We start from the raw sequence: 24867 nt of genomic DNA, 5'->3' as shown, positions 1-24867 counted from the left end.
ATATTTTCATTAATGAGAAATAAAAAAACAATGAATTTTTCAATGACACAAAGGAAATTGGAATTGTAATGTGATATAATATTTTTTTAATTAATTATTCCTATTGGTATATAGTTTGATTAAAAATGTTTTTAATATTGAATAAAATGAGTAATAGTTATTAAGAGAATTGTAAGTATAATATCTATTCTAACTTCATTATTACAGGTTGGAGATTGTTTGCTCTATTGCCTTTGATCGTCCTAAATTGATAAGGCAGTTATTTTCATGTCAACATTTTTTATACTTCTATATGTTATATAAGAGTTTTATTATATTGTCATTGCAATATATATTATTTATGTTTAATTATCATTTTGATCTTAAACAAAATTAATACATAATATAATTGAGTTGTATGTAGACAAATTTTATGTAAAGTGCATCAAATGCCATTAGTCACCTAGTGAAAAGGAAGGAAAAAACTTATTTATTCCTTTTATATATGTACTATGCATTTAGGTGCCTGTCATCATACGTGTAACTTAGCTTTTCTTTTCTTTTCTCTCAAACTAGTTTGAAGAGCATTAATTTTACATTTTATCCGCAAAGTAATACCGTGGCAGGGTAAACTGAAAAATATGTATTTAAGCTCTCTCTAAATAAAAAACACTAAGATATTATTTTTTGGCACAAATAAGTTAGTTTAAGCCTTAAAACTAAAAATTGAATGTCCATATCAATCCCAAAACTTTTAATATTCAATGTTATGCACACAATTAAGAAGTTAATAAATAATATAAAAACAAATATAATTTAAGTAAAATATATTTATGAAATTTTCATATATTTCCATAATTAATTTATTGCTATAAATTTGATCTCAAATCCATTAAATGGAGAAAAAATGGAATATAAGTTATTAAGATATTAGTACATTGAAAAGTAAAGAGGGTAATTTTATCTCAATTCCACACATTTATGGAGAAAAATATTAAGGGATAATAGGACATTAAAAAATGAAGAAATTTTTTGAATAAAAGTTAAAAATTATTATAAGAGTAAATTTGAAAAATACATATAATTTATCTTAATTTAAAACATCAAAAAATATAAACTAAGATAAAAAAATAAAACATATCAAAACTTAACTGGGTAAACAATAATTGAATATGCATCATTAAATATGAATATTAGATGATACAATAATAATATAAAAATCTTTGTATGGTTAATAATTGAGTAAATTATATTGACATCCCTTAAGTTTTAGTGAAATTACACAAACTATCCTTTACTTTTCTGCGCTTACACAAATCCCTAATTTTTATACTTTTATTGAACTAATCACCTCTGCATGAGAAAAATGAAATCTTTTAAACAAAAAATGTTATAAATGCAATTAAGTTAAACAAAACATGATATATTGTGGAGACAAGTCCAAATAATATACAAATCAATGTATCTATTATTTTTTGTTACAAAATGCATCAATAATTCCAAAGAGATATTGTTTAAATCGCTCTTATACTATATCGTAATGAGGTATTTACTTATATATTATTTAGACTTATCTCCACAATATACCATATTTTGTTTAACTAAATTTTATTTATCATATTTTTTTGTTTAAAAAATTACACGTATTTTACATGGAAGAATGGTTAGTATGATGAAAGAAAAATAGGGGATGTGTTTAGATGTAAAAAGTCAGAAATAATTTATATATTTCTCTCCTAAAATATTAATGTAATTTACTCTAAATAATTACATCTTTTACTAATAATAAATTAGTGGTCTGAATTGTGACTGCTTACTAAGATAAAGTTATTGAAATAAATGTAGTGAACAACGCCATTAGATTATTGTTAATTAATCAGATAAATTAAGCTCCTGAAAACATCTCAACTGCTGACATGAGTGAACAAAGGCTAACGTGTTTGCTTGCCATGTCTGTTTCAGTGAATATTGAGACATTTCCAGTTTCCAGAAACACAACCATCAAACATTTATCACTACCAGCCGCCACCCAGTCAAACCCACAACTTTTGACTCTAAAATACCAATTCATTTTTTCTTACCCAAAATGCCACGGTTTCATATTCTCATATTATGTTACTCCAATTTGTTTTTAATAGTATAAGTATAATTCTATTATAATTAAAAGATAAATATCTTATTATAATTTATATTTACATTAGTAAGTATTTATTTTCCACGGTCAAAGCATCCCCTTCATTTGACAGCTTCTCAGAAATATCATCCCAATAGAAAGGAAGAGTGTCTTATACAATACGTGACCCATTTCTCATCCTCTTCCTCTTCATATTAAACCTCTCCACTTCTCTCTTTCAAATCTTTTCTCTAAACACTTCAACAACAACAACAACAAAAAACTCTCTTCTCTCTTTCTATTATGGCCTCTTCTTCTAGTAGTTTAGACACTACTCATGCAAACTCTTACAACAACTTCACCTTCTCAACACACCCTTTTATGACCACATCATTATCTGAACTTTTAGCTTCTCCCATGGATGATAATAGTAATAGTAATAATAATAATAATAATAAGAATCATGGTAGTGGTGGTTTATCAGATCGTATAGCTGAAAGAACTGGTTCTGGTGTACCAAAATTCAAGTCTATACAACCTCCTTCACTTCCTCTATCTCCTCCTCTTTTTTCTCCTTCTTCTTACTTTGCTATTCCTCCTGGTTTGAGCCCTGCTGAACTTCTTGATTCTCCTGTTCTCTTAAACTCTTCTCATGTTAGTGAAACATTCTTCTCTTCACTTTTCTCCTTTCTGTGTTTTATATTCTTGTTCACTGCGTTTGGTGGTTCCTAAGAACTTTTTTAAGCAAATGGAAGCTTAGACAAAGTTTGAAGTCATGTTTTTTTCAAATAAGGAATTTGACTAAGACTCTAGTTGACTTGATAATTTCATCTTTGATATTTGTTCAATGATTTTGATTCATAAAAAAACATTAAGACATGGTTTAATCTATGTAGTTGACAACTTGGTTATTATTGTTGTTGTATTTGTTCAATTGATTTGTACTTTAGATGTTAAACAAGAAGCTTACTTTGAAGTTTGAACATGTCTTGTTTAAGATCCTTTTTGGTTTTCGTTGCTTTATTCTCTTGGTGTTCTTTTCCACTACCTTGTGATTTGTGATTCTTGTTTCATTTTCTTACTTTATGTTGTTATTTAATTAATGGGCACGTGTCTTTTGGTTTCTGTAAATACAGACTTTGCCATCTCCAACAACTGGAGCATTTTCTGCTCAGACTCAGAGTTACAATGATTGGAAGAACAATTCAAGGAGTAACCAACAAATTATCAAAGAAGAAGAGAAAAAATTCTCAAACTTCACTTTTCAAACCCAATCAGTATGTGAACAATTTCAATATTTCAGACTAATTTTTATACAAAAGTTATATTTTTTCTTATTAGTTTGTTGAAATTTGTTTGTAACAGCAACAACCATGGAGTTATCAGGAAGCTACAAAACATGATAATTTTTCTTCAGGGAGGAGTATGATGAAAACTGAAAACTCTTCTTCCATGCAGAGTTTTCAGCCAGAGTTTTCAAGTGTTCAAACTAATAACCACAATTACCAACAACAACAACCACAAGTTCAGACCTTAAGTAGAAGATCAGATGATGGATACAATTGGAGGAAATATGGACAAAAACAAGTAAAGGGAAGTGAAAACCCAAGGAGTTATTACAAATGCACATACCCTAATTGTCCTACAAAAAAGAAGGTTGAAAGGTCTTTGGATGGACAAATAACTGAGATAGTTTACAAGGGTAGTCATAACCATCCTAAGCCTCAGAATACTAGGAGAAGTTCATCATCTTCCTCTTCTGTTTCAATGATTCCTTCAAATCCCATCAGCTCAGAAATACAAGATCAATCATATGCTACCAATGGTAGTGGACAAATGGATTCTGTTGCTACCCCAGAAAATTCATCAATATCAATAGGAGATTGTGATTTTGAGCAGAGTTCTCAAAAGTGTAGGTCAGGAGGGGATGAGTATGATGAAGATGAACCTGATTCAAAAAGATGGTGAGCTTTTATTTTTTAATCACTTTTCAACATAATTACAGTTCTCTAATGACTTAACCTCTTTGTGCCCTTTTTAATGTTATTATTAGTTATGTTTGTTCCATGGTTAATTTTTCTATGATTTTTTCAGGAAAAATGAAGGAGAAAATGAGGGTATATCAGCTCCTGGAAGTAGAACTGTTAAGGAACCAAGGGTTGTGGTTCAGACAACAAGTGACATTGATATCCTAGATGATGGGTACAGATGGAGGAAATATGGACAGAAAGTAGTAAAGGGTAATCCTAATCCAAGGTAAAAAATCACTTTTTGAAAGTTGTTCTACTTTATAATTCTATCAGGAAAGTGGTATGAGAATCCCATCATGTAGTTTCTTCACATCCATGCTAGCAAGTAGTAATGGTATAATTTGGTATACACATCATAAATACATGATGGATACTATTTCTGCATCTATCTTTTTTGGTACAATGGTGTAGCCTTTGTTGAAATTCTATAGTATTCTATGCTTGTAGCTGTACCAAAATTTTCTGTTCCTAGTGTGAATTTCTTGGTCAAATTTGGCAACCTTCCCCTTTCACAAGAGTGCATGTGGTATATAAGAATTAGGGGTGAGCAGGACCCGGCCCTACCCGCTTACCTGGCACGGCTTGATCATGATCGGGTCCGAATAAGGTTGGGTCTGATCGGGTCTAGCGTCGGGTTCATGTTCAAAAAATAGACCTAATCAATATTTAGGGCTGGGTAGAGATCAAGTATGACCTGGTCCGTCCCGTCCCATGGTCACTCGCTCATCATTTTATATATACATGATTAATAATATATATATATATATATCATTTTATATATCAAACTACATATTCATAATACTAAATGATATTGAGTAGTCTTTATCTAAAATGAGTATGCATTATATTTAATTGGGTCAGATCAGGTTTAAAGGTTGACCCGATCACTATTTAGGATCGGGTTAAGGTCAGATCCGGGTTCAAAAAAGTGGTCTGGCCAATATTTAGGGCCAGATAAGGACAAGTCTTAACCCGTCCCAACTAGGCCCATGTTCATCCCTAATAAGAATAATAGTACCCTCAAATTGTCTTGTCTGATGTTGTGTTTCAACCTATGACTTGTAGGAGTTACTACAAGTGCACACACCAAGGTTGTCCAGTGAGGAAGCATGTAGAAAGAGCCTCACATGACCTTAGAGCAGTGATAACAACCTATGAGGGAAAACACAACCATGATGTCCCTGCAGCACGTGGAAGTGGCAACCATTCAGTTAATAGAACAATGCTAAACAACAACACTACAAACCCCAACAATGCAGCCATAAGGCCCATGCCATTGAACCACTCAAGTAATAATTCTCTTCAGAGTCTTAGGCCACAAGCACCAGACTTCACACTAGAGATGCTGCAGAGCCCGGGAAGTTTTGGATTCTCGGGCTTCGGGAATCCAATGGGGTCTTACATGAATCAGCAGCAACAACAACTATCTGACAATGTGTTTTCTTCCAGAGCAAAGGAGGAGCCCAGAGATGACACGTTCCTTGATTCTTTGCTATGCTGAAGCAAATTTTTTTAATCCCGTGGTAAATGAATGTTGAGAATTTTGGAATGGGGTATAGGATATTTTTATTTCACAAATAAGGTTCATTGGTTCATTCTATTTATTGCATTTTTTAGTTTATTTGTGTTGTTGTATATTTACACAGCTACAGGATTGGTATAGTGTATATTTTATAACTCGTGTATTTGACACTATCATATGGTGTTTGTGAAATTTTTTGATTACTTTGATGCTTCTCTTACTTAGTTGGGAAGGAAAACTTCATGTTAATCTTTGTAAGATCCAATTATTATTTTCTTGTAGCTTTCTGATTGATCACAAGTAAAACTAGTATACTTCCACAATAAATTTGTTGTTGTAGATCTATTTTTTTGTTGCATACTTGTTATTCTATATGGTTCATTATATACTACAAATTAGTCTTTTTTGGTATTATTAAATGTATTCTTCATCCTATAAATAAGGAATTAATCTCATTTAAAGTATATGATTGTGCATCTCAAGTTGTAATGAAAATAAGAATTGGACTAAGATATGAGATTGGTTTGGTTTTAATTAGATGGCATGTCTATATAAAAAAATTAAAAAATAGATGCCATACTCGGTCAAAGATGGGTGCTGGATTACTTGGTGGGTAAGGTTGATTAATGTCAACTTTGGTTATTTTTTTGTCCATTCTTTAATAAATGCATGCTCCTTGTCCAAAAGAAGATACTTGTACAATGAAATTTTACATATTTAATGATAGAATATTTAGGCATCCATGTGAATTTGATGAATATGATTATTACTTTTTTACTACAAGGATATACTTTCACCTTTGGACCTTCAGGACATGTGAATGTTTCTCCCTACAAGTTTCATTCATAAGAAATGAAATGACTATATTACCCTTGGCATGAATGTAGTACAAGGATTGAAAGCCAAGTGTTGGGAAGGGGGAGTTTTGCAAAGGACTTTAGCACTTTTGTTTAATGAGTGTCGTGTTAATGTTGGACAAGTGATTGTGGGAATGAGACATTTACGTGATGCATACGCTAGCCCTTAGTCCATAGGTCATTTGTCCTTATCATCATGTTCATGGGACCACCCTATGCATTTTCTTCCATTATATTTAAAAAGTATAAAATTGAACGAAGTTTTAAATATGTTACAACCACCATGTTCTTTATTACTAATGTTCCAATATAAAATGGTTTTGAGGGGACATTTAAATTGGGTCTTTAATAAAAGATATACTAGTACTCTTTTTAGATCCAAATTCAGACGGTAATGATAAGATCTAAAAAAAGTTATTGTGTTCATAAATGGCTACCCCATCCAATAGTTTGGTAGCTTACAATGACACCATCGGTGATGTAATCAATTTGCATTACCTATACGATGATGTAGCTTATAAAAGAATGTTATTTAATTTTAATACAATTTAATATCTATATATTATCATTGTAAAAGACTTATCTACATATATTATATTATATATTTAATTTGAGTTACTATTTTTAAAAGGGTAGATGATGATTATATGTGAATGGTAGATAATACAATAGCACTATATAAAACTTATATACTATTGCATATTTTTTTTTCCATTTTAATAATGATGTCATCATGATTTTTACCTTCACATCTAATTGATTATTGAACTGAGCTCTGCTTTTAACCTTTGGATTGGAAGAATGCTAATATATGCCAAAGTTGTGAACAAATCAAGCACTTATAGACTTACTTGTATGCTGGAGGGTAGCCCAAAGTTGCATTAACTCTTTGTAAAATTAAGGATCCAACCCAAAGACATATAATAAGAAAGGGAGAGAGTATGTTTGAATATTTTCAAAATCAAACTTCTCACAAAATTTTGTGTTAAGGATAGAGCACTAAAGCTTTCTTTAATCCGCTCTGGATAAGAACGGCCCTCATTTGGACTCGCCAAATAGAAAAGCTAATTTTGCCATCAAACTTCTCAATGTCAAATTTTGCAGACATTTTGAAATTCTCAATTTAGTAAGAGCTCTGATTCCACTTGTTAAGGTTAGAGCACAATGCGGAAGCACAGGATTGAATCAATTGAGAACAAAAGAGAAGCAAGTAAAGGATAAAGAAAATAACACACAAGATTTAACGTGGAAAAACCCCTCAGTGTGAGAGGAAAAAAACCACGGGCGATCAAGAGCAAAATTCCACTATGTAAAAAAGAAGAGTACAAGAAATCCTCTTATAATGATGAGGACAAATGACAATATTTTTTCTCACAAATACTCTCTCAAATGGAACAAGAATTCTCACCAAGAATGCACTCACAATATATGTGTAAATGAAAGAGATGTTGTGTGTTGTGAAGATGATTTTGAAGCTCTCTATATGTGTCCTTTTATAGGCAAGCAAAGTCTTGGTATCTTGGATTCCAAGCATTGGATGCTTGGAAACAAAGCCATAAAAGTGACATAAAATGCCCTTAAAGAGAGCCATAAAATTGTCATAAAATTCTTTTAAGGCATAGTAATGAGAGGCATCTAACAATCTCCACCTTGGCTCGAATTTGATAAGTTGCTCATCGCCAAATAATGCCCCGAAGGGCACTCAAGTGCTGTAGAGACCAACCAAGTCCAAGCAAAGTTGGAACTTGGTATTCGGAAGTGGCTTGGTAAGTATATCTGCTGGATTCTCTGATGTGTGAATCTTTTCCACCATAATTTCACCAATAGCAACAATATCTCGGATAAAGTGACGTTTTATATCAATGTGTTTGGTCTTGTCATGATAACGATTATTCCTGGTCAAATGAATAGCACTTTGACTATCACAAAACACTGTAAGAACACCCTGTATTAGACCAAGTTCATTTACCAAACCTCGGAGCCAAATAGCCTCCTTCACACCCTCCGTTGCTGAAATATATTCTGCTTCAGTCGTAGACAATGCAGCAATGGACTGAAGAGTAGCTTTCCAGCTAATAGCACTATTACAGAGAGTAAAGATGTAACCAGAAAGAGACCTCCTTCTGTCAATATCACCACCATAATCCGAATCAACATAACCTACAACGTCATCAGTTGTAGCCTTGTTTCTGTCAAATACCAAGCCAATACCAGAAGTACCTTTTAGATACCGAAAAATCCATTTTACAGCACTCCAATGATCCTTTCCAGGATTATGCATATATCGACTTACCATGCTAACAGCATATGCTAAATCAGGTCTAGTGCACACCATAGCATACATAAGACTACCAACTGCACTAGCATAAGGAATATGTGACATACGCTCCATCTCTTCCTCTGTATGTGGGCAAAGATCTAAAGATAACTTGAAATGTGCAGCAAGTGGAGTAGAAACAGGTTTACAATTATTCATATTAAACCTTTCAAGCACTCTTTCAATATATTTCTCTTGGGATAAAAACAATTTACCAGCTTGACGATCCCTGTGAATCTCCATACCAAGAATTTTCTTGGCTGCACCTAATTCTTTCATCTCAAACTCATTATTGAGTTGAATTTTCAATTTCCGGATCAAAGACTTGTCACGTGAAGCAATTAGCATATCATCAACATACAGTAACAAGTATATGAATGATTCATTTGGAAATTTCTGGAAATAAATACAGTCATCAAATTGACTCCTGCAATAACCTTGCCCAATCATAAAAGAATCAAACCTCATGTACCATTGTCTGGGAGCTTGCTTAAGGCCATATAATGATTTCTTCAATCGACAGACAAGATGCTCCTTATCAGGAACAATAAATCCTTCAGGTTGTTCCATGTAAATTTCTTCTTCCAGCTCTCCATGTAGAAAAGCTGTCTTTACATCAAGTTGCTCCAACTCCAAATCAAATAAAGCAACAAAAGCAAGCAAAACACGTATAGAAGTATGACGAACAACAGGTGAGAATATCTCATTAAAGTCAATACCTTCCTTTTGATTAAAACCTTTAACAACTAGTCGTGCTTTGCATCTTGGATCTTCAACCCCGGGAATACCGTCTTTCTTCTTATAGATCCATTTACATCGTAATGGTCGTTTGCCTTCGGGAAGCTCTGTCAAAGCCCAAGTACCATTCTTATGAAGACTTTCAATCTCTTCATTCATAGCCACTAGCCACTGTGACGAATCAACACAAGAAACAGCTTCTGTATAGCTGGCAGGTTCAACATCATCATTTACCTCTTGTGCAACTGACAATGCATAAGCAATTAAATTATCACCATCAGTGTATCTAGCTGGCCTTTTAATTAGTCTTCTGGTTCTGTCTCGAGCAATACAATAATCATCTTCTTGCTGATGAATAGGAGAAGTTGTACTGTCATCACAATCAACATAATGATCATCAATGCTAGATTGATTTGTAGAGGAAGATGGAACATCAACATTAGGAACTGTAGGTTTCACTATCAACTCCACCTTCTCGCTAGTACCCTGTAGATTACCTGTACTAGTAGAAGAAGACACAATAGATTGTTTTCCAGAAGATAAAAATGCATCCTCATTAAAAGTCACATCTCTGCTAAGAATTAATTTCCGTGACTTTGCATCAGAATACCATAAGCGATATCCTTTAGACTCAGATGCATAACCAAGAAATATGCACTCAACAGCTCTTGGAGCTAATTTACCATCATTAACATGTGCATAAGCAGGACATCCAAAGATTCTTAAGTTAGAATAATCAACAGGATTACCTGACCAAATTTCTTCTGGGATTTTGAAATCAAGTGCTGAATGTGGAGAACGATTAACCAGGTAACAAGCAGTAGATGCTGCTTCAGCCCAAAATTCACGCCGATGCCATAACCCAGCATTTGAGAGCATACAACGAACTCTCTCAAGTAGAGTCCTGTTCATCCGTTCTGCAACACCATTTTGTTGAGGATTTCTTGGAATAGTTTTGTGTCTAGCAATACCATTTTTTGTGCAGAACTCATTAAAATCACCATTGCAGAACTCTAATCCATTGTCTGTTCTAAGCTTCTTCACTTTCTTCCCTGTCTGGGTTTCAACAAGAGTTTTCCACTTCTTGAAAGTGGAGAAAGTCTCATTTTTATGCTGCAGAAAATAAACCCAAACTTTGCGAGAAAAATCATCAATGATGGTCATCATATAGCGACATCCTCCATGAGAAGGAAATTTAGAAGGCCCCCAAAGGTCAGAATGAATATAATCAAGAATACCTTTGGTACGGTGAGTTGCAGTGGAGAAACTAACCTTTTTCTGTTTCCCAAAAACACAATGTTTACAAAAATCCAATTTACCAATGCCATGTTTACCAAGATGACCTTGTTTGCTTAGAAGGTGCATACCTTTTTCACTCATATGGCCCAGGCGCATGTGCCATAATTTGGTAATGTCATTATCATGCATTGAAGAAGATACAGCTGTTGAACCTGTCACAACAGAACCTTGCAAGACATATAAACTACCAATCCGGTTAGCTTTCAATAATACCATAGCACCTTTCAATACCTTTAGAACTCCACCTTCAGCTGAATACCTACACCCGAGAGACTCTAGGGTGCCAAGAGAAATTAAGTTCCGCTTCAAATCTGGAATATAGCGGACATTAGCCAAGGTTCTGACAACACCGTCATGAGCCTTGATCTGAATAGTACCTATTCCTGCAACTTTGCATTGGGTATCATTGCCCATCAAAACAACACCACTGTCAACATGTTCAAAAGTGGTGAATAAGTCCTTATAAGGACACACATGAAAAGTACATCCAGAATCAAGAATCCATTCTGTTTTACTCCTATTATTATAAGAGACAACAGATAAAAGAATATCACCGTCAGAATTGGCTTCAATATTAGCAGCTTCAGAGGATTGTTGAAATTTTCCCTTATCTTGTTTTTCTTGTTTTTTCTTTAAGATAAAACAATCAGGAATGTCATGCCCCGGTTTCTTGCAATAGCGACAAGTTTTGTTGGATTTGCGACCTCTGGATTTGGATCTGAACTTTTTATAATTGGTACTCCCTTTTTCTTGAGTTCTACCTCGAACACTTAAGCCCTCACCCTTGTCCACAGAATTAACTTCAAGATCAAATTTTTCTTTGGACAATAAATTAGATTTAACATCTTCAAAGGATAAGGTATCATTATTTCCATACAACATGATTTCTTTGAAGTGCTTATAGGTAGAAGGTAAAGAGACAACCAACAAAACAGCTTTGTCTTCATCTTCAATATTAATATCAATATTTTGCATATCCATAATAATAGAATTAAACTCATCAAGATGAGTTTGAATAGGAGTACCTTCAACCATACGAATGGTGTATAACCGTTCTTTGAGACGAAGCTTGTTTGCGAGGCTCTTGGTCATGTATAAAGTTTCTAACTTCAGCCACAAAGCCGCAGCGGTTTCTTCATTGGCAACCTCACGAAGAACCTCCTTCGACAAACAAAGTTGAATTGTTGAAAGCGCCTTTTCATCCAACTCGTCCCATTGATCATCGGTCATGGAAACTGGTTTCTTTGACTTCCCATCTAAAGCTTTCTTTAATCCGCTCTGGATAAGAACGGCCCTCATTTGGACTCGCCAAATAGAAAAGCTAATTTTGCCATCAAACTTCTCAATGTCAAATTTTGCAGACATTTTGAAATTCTCAATTTAGTAAGAGCTCTGATTCCACTTGTTAAGGTTAGAGCACAATGCGGAAGCACATGATTGAATCAATTGAGAACAAAAGAGAAGCAAGTAAAGGATAAAGAAAATAACACACAAGATTTAACGTGGAAAAACCCCTCAGTGTGAGAGGAAAAAAACCACGGGCGATCAAGAGCAAAATTTAAAAAGGAAGAGTACAAGAAATTCTCTTATAATGATGAGGACAAATGACAATATTTTTTCTCACAAATACTCTCTCAAATGGAACAAGAATTCTCACCAAGAATGCACTCACAATATATGTGTAAATGAAAGAGATGTTGTGTGTTGTGAAGATGATTTTGAAGCTCTCTATATGTGTCCTTTTATAAGCAAGCAAAGTCTTGGTATCTTGGATATAAAGCATTGGATGCTTGGAAACAAAGCCATAAAAGTGACATAAAATGCTATTAAAGAGAGTCATAAAATAGTCATAAAATTCTTTTAAGGCATAGAATTGAGAGGCATCTAACATTTTGTAATGCCATCTATACATGCATGTATTGACAGGAGACTATCCCCTCGAGTATGGATGGCAATTGGTACGAGCGGACACAGATAGAAGTTATTCATTATCCATTTTAAAATTCATACATTATATCCACTCGTACTCATATAGGTACTTGTGTGGAGGTTTTTCTAGGTACCCGTAATTACAACAGATACAAGTGGGTTTCCAATATTATGAATGACTTCCAAATTTTCTACATCAGCATATAGAGTCTCACATATCTAACTATATATATTGCAGTCCAAATAAGTGCATTTACTACAATACACATGAGGTCCATAATGTATAATTCAGATAAGGCATTAATAGATTGCAAAATGTATAGTTCACATAGTAACACAATGAGATAAAATGTGTAGTCCAAAGCTGGAGAAACAGTGAGACTGTGAGAACGAGAGTGACTAGAAAAAGTGAGAGTGATAGAGAGCTGAGAAATTTGGGATTTATGGATAATATTATAATTAAATAAATAACAAGTTCTCATGTGCACAAATACCACAATACTCGTGTTCGACCTTATATATTATGGTTATTTTAAAAACTTATTTCTAAAATTTACAGGCCAGGTCCGGATTTTTTGTCCCTACTTTTAAGTGGGCTGCTGCACAAGTTAGCTTGGGATGGTAAGGTATGATTTTTCAAAAAAAAAAGTTACTTTTTTCAAATGTTATTTTAATAAATATATAAATGGCATCATGAATAAATAATTTTTTAAAGTATCATTCTTGTTTTGTATCATGTAACCAGAAAATGTTTTTTTATAACAATCAGATTTTACAAAATTTAAACTTTTGTCTTTCTATGAGACGCTCTCTTTTGTTTCAAACATTTATCTAAACTCTAGCACTTCTCTTCAAACCATGTCACATGTATGACCACCAATTGAGTAAATTAAGGCATCCTTTATTATTAGGTTAATAAAAAAAAGTGATTGTTAAAAACATATATTAGTATTAGATATCATAAGCATAATCCTTCAAAATATAAGAGTTTATTTTAAGAATGCACTCAATTGATTTTAGGTAAATAGAATGATGTTAGAACTATCAAAACGGGTCATGCTCATTGAGGATGACCAAATATGGGCCAACATATATTTGAGCTAGGGTGGCCCAGTTAAGTTATAAGTCATTAATTTAGCCCAATCACCAAATGGATTAACCCATTGTCCTGCTACATTTTTAATTATACATTTTATTTCAAAATTATGATAAATTGAATAAATAAATAAACTTTATAAAGCTGGAAGAAAGTGATCTCAATGATATTTAAAAAATATATGTTTTATTTTGTATCTTATACATCAACTTTATAAGATAAATTTACATTAGACACAATTCATTCATTAAAATGTTTAAGTATCTCTAATATAAAAATTAAATTCTAACTAAGATTAGACTCATCCTTGGTCACTATTGATTAACCTAAAAACTATCATAATAAAATACATGTTAAGACAATATCTAGTAATAGGAATAAAAAATGAAGATAATCAATATTTGGTCCCATTAAGGGAATTTGTTGGTAAATAACATTAAGCTTTCAAATCATATATTTAGTAACAGTTTTAACATATTAATTAGATTTCTAAGATTATTTATAATAATTATTACATTTCTAAAAATTATTTATAATAATCACATCTCTAAGATTATTTAATTTTCAATATATAATTTATTGGATAAAGCTGTTCTAATATTTACTTTCCACATTAAAGAATAAAATGCATGAATCTATATTAAAATTTGATATAAATTTATTAAGTGAGTTATATTGATCACAATTGTTGATCATATTCAATCCAAAAAGTACTTTAGATGAATTACACTCTAGTTTTTATTTATTAGTATGAAAAGCTCTAGAAAATTTTAAATGCAATCATTTTACAGGACTTTTGTCAATGTACATATGTCCTTCCTTTTAATTAAATCTATGAAATTTGACCTTGAAAGAAGGGCGTCCACTCAATCCTTTATTCTTAAGTATGTTCTTTAAAGTTGAACCATTTTTGTTTAGGAAAAAAGAAAAGGTAACAACAATTACTGAACTTCAGTTTTGGTTCCCTAAAAAAGTTGTGTATCAACTTATATATGAACAACATGATCTAGTGGTGAAACCAAAGTGGGTATATGGTCCAATGGAACTAGAATAATAAGATATTGGTAAGTTGGAATCTAAGAACTTATGGTTTTTTAGTCCTATCAAGGGGATCTTTTAACCTATAATGAACTAATCCTCTTCGTAATGTATGGTTATTATTCTTAACAAGTATCACTTATATGAATTGAATTCTTGACATTTTGATTTATCTGAGAATTTAGATGTGCAAAGAGAATTGTCATTATTGGTATGGGAGAGATGACAAGAAATCCATGTGAATAACTGAGTAATTAATTGAGAAATAAGTTGAGGAAGATATGACAACTTATTTGCTTCTTTAACGTGTTTGTGTCGCCTATGCATCTACCAAGCCCTGCCCTTTTTCCTCTATAATGTTTCTACCATCTATAAATTTTCACGTCGAGTTTAATTTCTTTCCTAAACTATTGTTATAAATAAATATATTATAACAAAAAAGAAATATATTTTAAATATTGTTTAATAACTTGTACTACTAACCCTCTTGAAGTGAGCAATCACCCACCAATCAAAATTTCAAACACACAATATTAAACCTTTTGAATGTTAATATACCCAACTAAATTCCATTAACCAATGTGGAGAAAGTTGTGATTTGCTGTTATTTGGTTGATTTGAAAGTTAAGAAATGATATTATTTTTAGGGGGATAAAGTTAGTTTAACTCATATTATGAATTCGATTCAAATTAGATCTTAGTTGTGGATTTCAAAAAATATAGGATATAAATTGTACACTTTTGTCCAATAGTGTATTGATATTCTTTGTAAGTTATAATTGGGTTGACACCCCTTATGCCTGTTTCTAATATATTTGCTTATCAAAAAAAAATTCATTAACAGTAGAATAACATCAACAAAATAATGAAAAGAAGGCCGGACACAAATCATCAACCTTAATTGAGACATAATTTATAATTATATATTGTAATTTATACATCTCCTTAAAACTTAATAGGAGCGTTGCCGGAATTCCTCCATTTATGCCTAAGAAAAAGCCCTAATTAAGTGCTTAAATTTTACATTGACTTTGTTAGCATGAGCAAACAATGCTTATACATTTTTTCAAATTATTTGTCTCAGATTACAAATGTGCATCGCCAATTGACTTCAAATTATTTTTTCATTGTAGTCTCTTCCAATTACAAATTGTTTAATAATTGAAATAATAATGCAAACCTAATCCTTTCATTTATTGTTTGTAATAGATTCCTTGAGTAGACATATGTGCCTAACGTGCATGTTCCAATTAAATATGCAATTGAAACTCAGCTCAATCATTGGAATATGGATCTATCATTTGGATGATTAATTGGTTGCCACCATCGGTGTTCAATGTTTAGGGAACATTTAATGCTTATTTTGAAAAATAAAACAAGGGATGAGAGAGTAAGTACTTCTCGAAGTTATAAATTCATCTTTCCTCTATAAAGTTATTCTTTTAAAGTTCATTTCCTTAACTCTGGAGCCCTAATTTAACAATCTCCTTAAAAATACACATGATAAAGATTCTCAACAATATCACTTATTGGAATAAAGATCATCTCTCTTAATGAAGAGACAGATATTTATTTTTATTTGTGTTTTTATGACATAATTATTATTTCATTATTATGCATAGAATGATAAAAATGTTTTAGCATTTTTTAATATTTTTTTTATAATATTTGTCTATCGATTAATGGAGAGAATCTCAACTATTAATTGAGCTATAGTTTTAGAACTTGTTGTTTTGAAAATAATAAAGTTTGTTCGATTTCCAAAAAAAACTATTTTATATTTAAGTTTAATGCACCTAGATTAAAAAGTTATTAAAATATATATTGTATTTTAACTAAAAGACCCATATTTCTTTCCCTAGAAAATATGCTCTCTATATTTCATTTGAACAATATATTTAAATTTCATACATTTAGGACAACAGTAATAGGCATGAATTTGGGATTTTGTGGTAAATAAAATCAAATACTCATTTCCCCTTCTCTACTATATGTAAAAAGAAAAGGGAAATATTGATGTCCAACTTTGTGTTATAAATCGCTTGGAAATTAAACAAACTTCATTCCTCTCTTGATTCTTTTTCCATTTTTCCTGCTTTCTCACCCGTTTATAGTTTGATAGAAGAAGATGATGAAGAAGGAAAAACTAAAAAAAACATCAAACATGAATGCAACATGACTTTTCTATCCACAAAATTAAATACTCACATATATTTAAAAAAGAAAAGGAGTAATAAAGCTATACTTTAATAAATACGAATTGAACCATTTTTGGTCCACCCCTCCGGCAACCGGAGAAAACTAATACAAGTCTTCTGTGATGCTTTCCAAATGAGGCTGCCATACTCCAGAGTGGCTATGTCGGCGGTGCCGCCGCGACGATTTCTTCTCCTTAGAGACTTTCTCATCATCACTACTACTAGTGACAGTGATGTATCCATCATCATGATCACACTCATTGTTACTCTTCTTGGAAGATATCTTCTTCTTTAGATCACTATGATCATATTTTTTCTTCTTATTCTTCTCAGCTGGCAATGATGAAGAAGGGATCAAGAAATATATGCTCCCTCTCTTTAGCTCAGTCTCCGGTGAAAGAATAAGAATGCGGCGAACAACACCTTGGGAACTTGGTTTGCTTAGAACATGGTTAGGGTTAGCATTAAGAACCTCTTGTGCTGTGATTGGACGTGTAATCTCTTCTACGTAGCCACTTAAATGGACTATTCGGATCAAATCTAGTGCTCCACAGGGAAGAACACAAGCTAAACAACACCTTAAGCTGTTACCCATTAATTATTGATCTTTGTATGCTGAAAGAGATCAAAGCTCATGATCTGGGTTTGGAGCCTCAAAGTTTCTCTCTTCTGTTCCAAGCTTTGAATCTTGGGGAGTTGTTTATTGAAAAATGGGGAAGACTTATGGGGTGACTTGTGTATAAATAGCAACAACCGGTGGTTATATAGTATATCATCGTAATAATGCAATGGGGACTTGTAGATTCAAATTTACCAAAATGCCAATTGAGAAAGAGTGGTTTCAAATTTTAGGTTTCCTTCTCACCATATTCCTAATTTTAAACACCATTACTTTATATTTATATATATATATATATATATATTCATTACAACAAATTAATATTTAGGTCTTTAATTATAGTAATTATTGTATATTTTCATACTAATACTACCATTGCACCAACAAGTTGTTGTTCTACTAGTATAAGATACTAGATTTTAGTATGAACAAAAGATCAAATGTTTGATTTTTATGAGTAATACTTGTTAAAAATGACAACCACACATGTTAAAAGAGATTAGTTCCTTATCAAAAAAGGTAAAAGAATATCCACGGTAATACCAAAAAATACTAATACTATTACCAATAAAATATTTTCTAATAGTATAAGATCTTACTAAATTTATAGATAGATAACAAAATTAGAGTTTATTAGTTTCTTACATAAGTGATATGAGAGTATACCTGTTTATTAAAAAAATTGTACTTAGCTCCATATAATTTATTAAAAAAATTGTACTTAGTTCCATATAATTTAACTTCACTGATAGGTGCAGTCATTATTTGAATGCAAAATAAGTTATTTAGAGAAAATTCGAACATCACGCCACATGCTGTGGTGGCTGGGTTCCTTCTTTTTATCATTCATCACTCCTAGCCGTCTTGGGTTGCTTTCACAGCTGTACTCCGTGCTTATCTAGTAAGCATTGCCAAGTCGATTATACATTTTTTTTCATTTTCATTTTTTTGCTTCACCTAAAAGTAGTTTATTTTTTGAACTAAAAAATATATATACTCATGTCATGAGAGAAAATGTTTTGAGTTTAAACCAAAAGGTTTGAGCTAAATTTAGAAACATGCAAGTCAATGTTAAACATAGATGTTGTAGCTATTTATTTTTTTCTCAAACATATTCACTTATGTACTGCAAAGTCAAAAGCAAACATTTTTTAAAAGATTGTGTATCTTTACTATTTGAAATTAAATGGTGAAAATTAAAGATAACTACGCATTTTTTAGATCATCATATGGACTATCAAATAATTTTTAAACATGACCATCCATAGTCATATGATAAGACTTGCTTTCACTCTCTCTCAAAATACATATTTTATGGATGAGGAGTTGTACTCTATTTTATGATATATGTATTTATAATCTTCAAAACTTTGGGGAGTCCATGGATTTATGAAATGGAATTTTCTTATTAAAAATTGGGACTTTAAAATTTCTAAGACATATAACATTTAAAACAAATATTTGTACTCTTGTTTTCTTTAGCTCATACTCTTAAGTCTTAACTATGCCAATTACTAACATACATTTATTAACATTGGATTAATTTAATTACCATTGTGTAATTTCAAGAATCGTAAGCTTAACTTAATTTTCCAATATCAATATTTATATGAAAGACACTTAAAAATAGTGATTTGGAAGTAGATACAAACTTTTGCATCAATATAATATGATCGTACGAGTGGATTAACGCTGGTTCAGGCTAGCGTATATGTCATTGGATCAGCCTATCATGTAACTCATAATGGCGGATCTTGATCAAAATTTTAGAAGGGGCGATGGTATTTGATTACAATTTATAATTAAAATTAATTGAATAACAAATATATATACGGGGAGGCCAAAGATAAAATTTTAACTATTTCCTTTAAAATATAAATCAATATGTTGTCTAAAGGTTAAAATAAGATGAATTACTTGATAATGCAATATATGACTAACGACAATGATAAAAACCATAATAGATAAAATAAGACGAATTACTTGATAATGCAATATATGACTAACGACATATGATAGAAATTTTGTCAAACTTGATTGGCTAACGACACCAAAAATAAAATGTTGACATTGAGATTTTAAACTAATCTTCATTGCTCAATGAAACTCGTTGATAGAAATTTTGGACAAAAAATATATATATTATCAAATATTAAATGACTTATAAGTATCTTTAGAATATATTTTAATACATACATAATATCTTTCATCAAGTGTAAAATCATTATGATCTCAAATGAAGTCATATTGTTATAAACAACATCAACTTCTAAATGTATAAGAGAACTAAATCAATTATATATAATTTTTAAAAGAATCATACAATTTGCACTATATTTATTTATCAAACTACAAATTAAAGAAATATGTGACCTTCAATTATGTTCATAAAGACGTTAGTCAGGTATAGGTAAAGGGAGTACATCTGCTCCAAAAAGTGTGTAGTACTCTATGTGTCACATTTCATAATTTAAAAGTTTAATATTTAAGTATTTTTTTAGGCCAAATGATACATGAAGCGACACACTTTATAAGACAACAAATATATTCCCGTAAGAAAATAGTAAAAAAAAAAGTATTCAATAAAAAATAAAAAAATCTAGGGGGGCAGCTGCCCACTCTTGTCCCTTCATAGCTCCGCCCCTGTATCTATCAATAAGTCCATTTCATCAAAATTCATAAATAAAAAATGAAGCTCAACTCATAAAAAATCGTAAATAAAAAAAGAGGCTCATCTCATATGTCCTAAGCTATAATTATAATTGAAGGAGATATCATTATTTTATGAGGAAAAATGTATGAACTGATAATATATGAGTTTTAAAAATATATTGTTATTATATAATTTACTTTTCATATTTAATTATGATTGATTGTTCAAAAATAATATAAATATGTAAATCATGTATTGATTGTATATAAATTTTTATACTGATAGTGTTTAAATATTAAACCCTTTTATGCATATGTTTTTTCATCATAATGGAATAGGTTATGGCTGTGATAATTAATGAAATGTCTTTTCCAGAAATTAAATCCACAAATAAATGAACAAATCAATGGATCACAAAGATTTGGAGGAGAGCGTGTGAAACATAAGATGTTAGACAACCCATCAAACTAGTACATTCACTTTTTTTTAAACAGAAACCTTATCTTACATGAAAAAACATTATATCCTTTGCTTACTTTTAATGTTTTATATTTACTTGTATGCTAAAAGGTTATAAAAATAAAATATTCTAAATAAAATATGTTTCAGATGAGTAGTTGCAGTGATTTTGCCAAATACTCAACAGTTACATGTGCATGTGCAGCTGGCTATACTTTGACACTAACATACGACTTTATTTTGGACTTGTTAATTTTTTTGTCAGAAAGAAACTATATATATTATGAGTTGAGTACAGGGGTATCGAATTGCAATTGTATATGCCTTTTTTTTAATTATATGTATTTGTTTGTTTTATATGCACATGTATGTATAAGCTTTCATTCGATCCATTTTTGTAATTAAGGCCATGTACTTTTAAGGTACTTTGTATAGACTAGGTACTTTTGGACCAAATAAAAATATCAAATAAGTGTCGTAAAGTTTGGATGACTATCTCCCTTAAGTTGGTCTTTCAAAGAAATTGGTTACCAACTAAATTTCGCAATGATAAAAGGGTCACCACCTTAGTCCTTCATGATGGAGGAGTAACTTGATAAACCATTTCACAAGTCTCAATTTTATTTAAATTTACATAATTATATTTGTATTAAAAAATGATAATGTTATTAATTATAATTTTCAATAATTTTAAGAAACATATCGTGAAAAACTCAAGTACTTAACTTAAAATGTTTTTATTTGAAGGTGGGATGAATAAAAGTGAAGTACTTGACTACTTAAAGTGAAACTTAATTATTCACTCAATATAATTTTCATCATAATGGAAAAAAGAAGCTACAACGTAACTTAAAGTATTTTAAGAGATTCACTTATTCTAAGAGTAAGTGGAAAAAAACTACTTCATATCTTAATCATTCATTTTAGGAAAATCAAATGGTTAAGATTCACTCACTAATCCAAATTATTGGATTTCCCTAGAATGAATTATTAAAATGTAAAATAGCTTTTTTCAATTATTCTTAGAGTAAGTAGATCTATAGTATTGGATGTTTACATGTGTATGATAACTAAAGAAGTGTTGGGGATAAATGTTAAAGATAGGATAAACAAAACATATTACAAATGGTTTACAATAATTAATTATGATACCAAAAATTTATCATTGTCTTTAAGACGTTTTGTGACACTGCTAAAAAATGTACAAACAAATTATTAACCATGTTGTCCTCAAGATAAAACCGTTAAGTTCTCAATTTCATATTCTCACTACACTCTAAGAACCAATCTCGAAACATTCATAATATGACTATTAATGTCAACTTTGTAATATGATTATCTACGATATGACTACTCGTGTCAATTCTCGAATTCCTCACAATACCATGTCAATTCTCCTGCCACGGAAAGAAAGATCAAGAAGGGAGCCAAAAATGCTTCGATAGAGAGGAAGAGAAGAAAAGTTGAGGAAACGTGTCTCAACTTGTGTGCTTTTTTTAAATGAGGGACACCTCTATTTATAGACGGAGAGCCCCAACTGTTGGGTCCCACAAGGCTCTGTCACTCACCTAGAGGGAGGTGAATAAGTGATATGGTACACGATTACCGTTGCTCGATAAATAAAGAGAAAACACAAAATTATACATTATTTAATCAATTATACACAGATTTAATCGATTAACTCAATCTACTATTAATCGATAAACTAAACAACTTAATCGATTATTTAGTTCTTTTTCAGTGAAAACAGTTTTCTTTCGATCTTCAAGATTACCAAGATTCTACTAAACTTATATGCACTTATTACAGACAGTTAAGAACAGTAAATGCACAATACAAAATATGCAATTAACACATAATTGTATGCATGTCAAATTAAGTAAATCAAGTAATACGCAAATGTAAAAGATAAGGGAAAAGAAGAATGAGACATGACTTTTATCCTATTTCATTTGGGAGTTTCCCTAATATCCAATAGAATTAAGATATGATAAACATAAAATAAGATATCAAGAAAGGAAAATAGTAATCTATTTAAAAATAAATATATGTTATATATAAGTAACATAATTTTTCTGTGCATATATGTCAATCATTGTGATTGATAAAAAAAATTAAAATTGTGAAATTATCTAATATTTAAATTAAATAAGTTAAATATTATTTTCACTTAGCATCAAGAGCGACACAATATATAAGATAATTAATATTACATCTGTTGTCTCACATTTCGTATATTCTATGCATCATCAATTTTGATTGGTTGAAAAAGTTATTTAAATTAAAATTAAAATTATTAAATATTTTTTCAACCAATCATATCTCCTGACATATTAAGTTATACAAAGTTGTAGAATAACAAATGTGCTGAAAGATAATTGACATATTATTATGAATGAAAGTCACTTGTGACCATTAATCCAAATAATTTGATAACTGATTGACTATTTCCTTCAAGTATTTGTCTCACTATACATCTACCATGTTCTTTTCTTTTTCTATATTAAATTAAAGAGAATAAATGCATTAAAGAGGCATAACTACCAACTTTTGGCAGCTAGTGTGATATTGAACATTAGTCATTCGATAACGAAGCTTCGTGGAAATGAGTTTTCCCTAATCATTCACTCCCCGGGTCCACATATTCCGAATCCTAAATCAAGGTAACTCAAACAATAGTGGTTGTTAAGGAAAAGAATGAGGATCATATGTTCTAAAAAAAATCATATCTCTATATTTTAAATAAATTACATTATAATAAGTAATAAAAAAATTATTTATATTTTTATGATTTTTTTAGGTAGTTAATATTTTTTGATAGAATTGATATATATTGGGAAACCTAATCTTAAGAAATGTAATCTTGATTACAAGGAAAGAACGAGCATTACCATTTATAAAGATTCTCGGCGAATCATTAATCCATTAGTGAGCAACGTGACCTTACAATTCCTTTACGCTACATTCAAGGTGGAAACCCCATTAATTCAATTTATACACCTTACGTTCTATTTAATCTTTCTCCAGTTGTACATAAGTACTAACTAACATGAGAATTAATGAAACAATGAGGAATAATCATTGAATTTGCATGTGTTTATATAGTACATCTAATTTTATCAACAAAAAAAATTTAGTTATAAATATCATCTTATCCAAACAATCTTGTTTTAGCCAAAAATATCCACATTATGAATAGCTTTTTCAACATGAGATTTTATCTGTAAGTAAAGGTCGAATCCGGTATTGCTAAGTGGAATTAAAATACATATGTACTATCTGAAACCAACCACCTATTGGTAAACTATATTATTTGGGTTCAACCTAAAATATAGGATAATATATTAAATAATTCCTAATATTTTAAATACCTCCTATGGGTAATATATTGAAATGGGATCCGCTTACTACAAGAATAAGTTTTTTAGACTTACTCCTTATCCCAGTCATCAATCCTAGGAAAATCCAATGATTTGAATTAGTGAATTGATCCAAATCATTAGATGTCAATGAAATTAATGGTTGAGGTGAAAAGTAAGTTTAAAAAACTTACTTTTAGAGTTTGTAGATCCCTCATATTAAAAAAAAAATGCTTTCTTTGTTTATATAGGAACTGAATATCAAGAGGGTTGTTTTCATTTAATGTGTTGTACATCATTTTAGTATATAATAAATAAAGAGTACAAGAATTGAAATTAAATGTTATAAATAAGAAAGTATAGAGGAAAAAATAAATGACTACAAGAACATCAGGATAAGAATGAGTACTTGGAGAAGTAGAGGAATAAAATACGAACATACTTAGAAATATATTATCCTATAAAATCTTAAATTGTTTAGTATTGAAAGGGATGAGAAACATTAAAATTATATATTGAACTGAAGGAACTTGTCATAACTTGCATCAATTAAAAGTGTTAGAGCTTGTAATTGATCATAATATCTAATAATATATTGATAGTTTTTCAACGCTAATAAAATATAGACACAAATCACTAAAACCTTAAACAAATTATTATA

The 24867-nt window shown here is 30.8% G+C and overlaps 2 protein-coding genes across 4 annotated transcripts; one reads left to right on the top strand and one right to left on the bottom strand.

Annotated features, from left to right (window-relative positions):
• Positions 2232-5893, top strand: LOC109339222 (probable WRKY transcription factor 26). The gene is made up of 5 exons (XM_019576638.1): positions 2232-2746; positions 3229-3369; positions 3458-4056; positions 4187-4348; positions 5188-5893. The coding sequence occupies exons 1-5, from the start codon at positions 2396-2398 to the stop codon at positions 5621-5623; spliced, it is 1689 nt and encodes a 562-aa protein (XP_019432183.1). The 5' UTR covers positions 2232-2395; the 3' UTR covers positions 5624-5893.
• LOC109339208 lies at positions 17071-17876 on the bottom strand. Of its 3 annotated transcripts, none has more exons than XM_019576628.1 (2): positions 17415-17876; positions 17071-17381 (listed from the first exon to the last, which is right to left on the bottom strand). In XM_019576628.1, the coding sequence occupies exons 1-2, from the start codon at positions 17709-17711 to the stop codon at positions 17220-17222; spliced, it is 459 nt and encodes a 152-aa protein (XP_019432173.1). In that variant the 5' UTR covers positions 17712-17876; the 3' UTR covers positions 17071-17219. The 3 variants fall into 3 exon arrangements, with proteins under 3 accessions (XP_019432173.1, XP_019432175.1, XP_019432171.1); XM_019576630.1 differs by having other exon boundaries at positions 17071-17384; positions 17418-17876; XM_019576626.1 differs by having other exon boundaries at positions 17071-17876.

The sequence above is a fragment of the Lupinus angustifolius genome, chromosome LG02 (assembly GCF_001865875.1).
Source record: "Lupinus angustifolius cultivar Tanjil chromosome LG02, LupAngTanjil_v1.0, whole genome shotgun sequence".
Lineage (NCBI taxonomy): Eukaryota > Viridiplantae > Streptophyta > Magnoliopsida > Fabales > Fabaceae > Lupinus > Lupinus angustifolius.
This window is presented reverse-complemented; position numbering and strand designations above follow the sequence as displayed.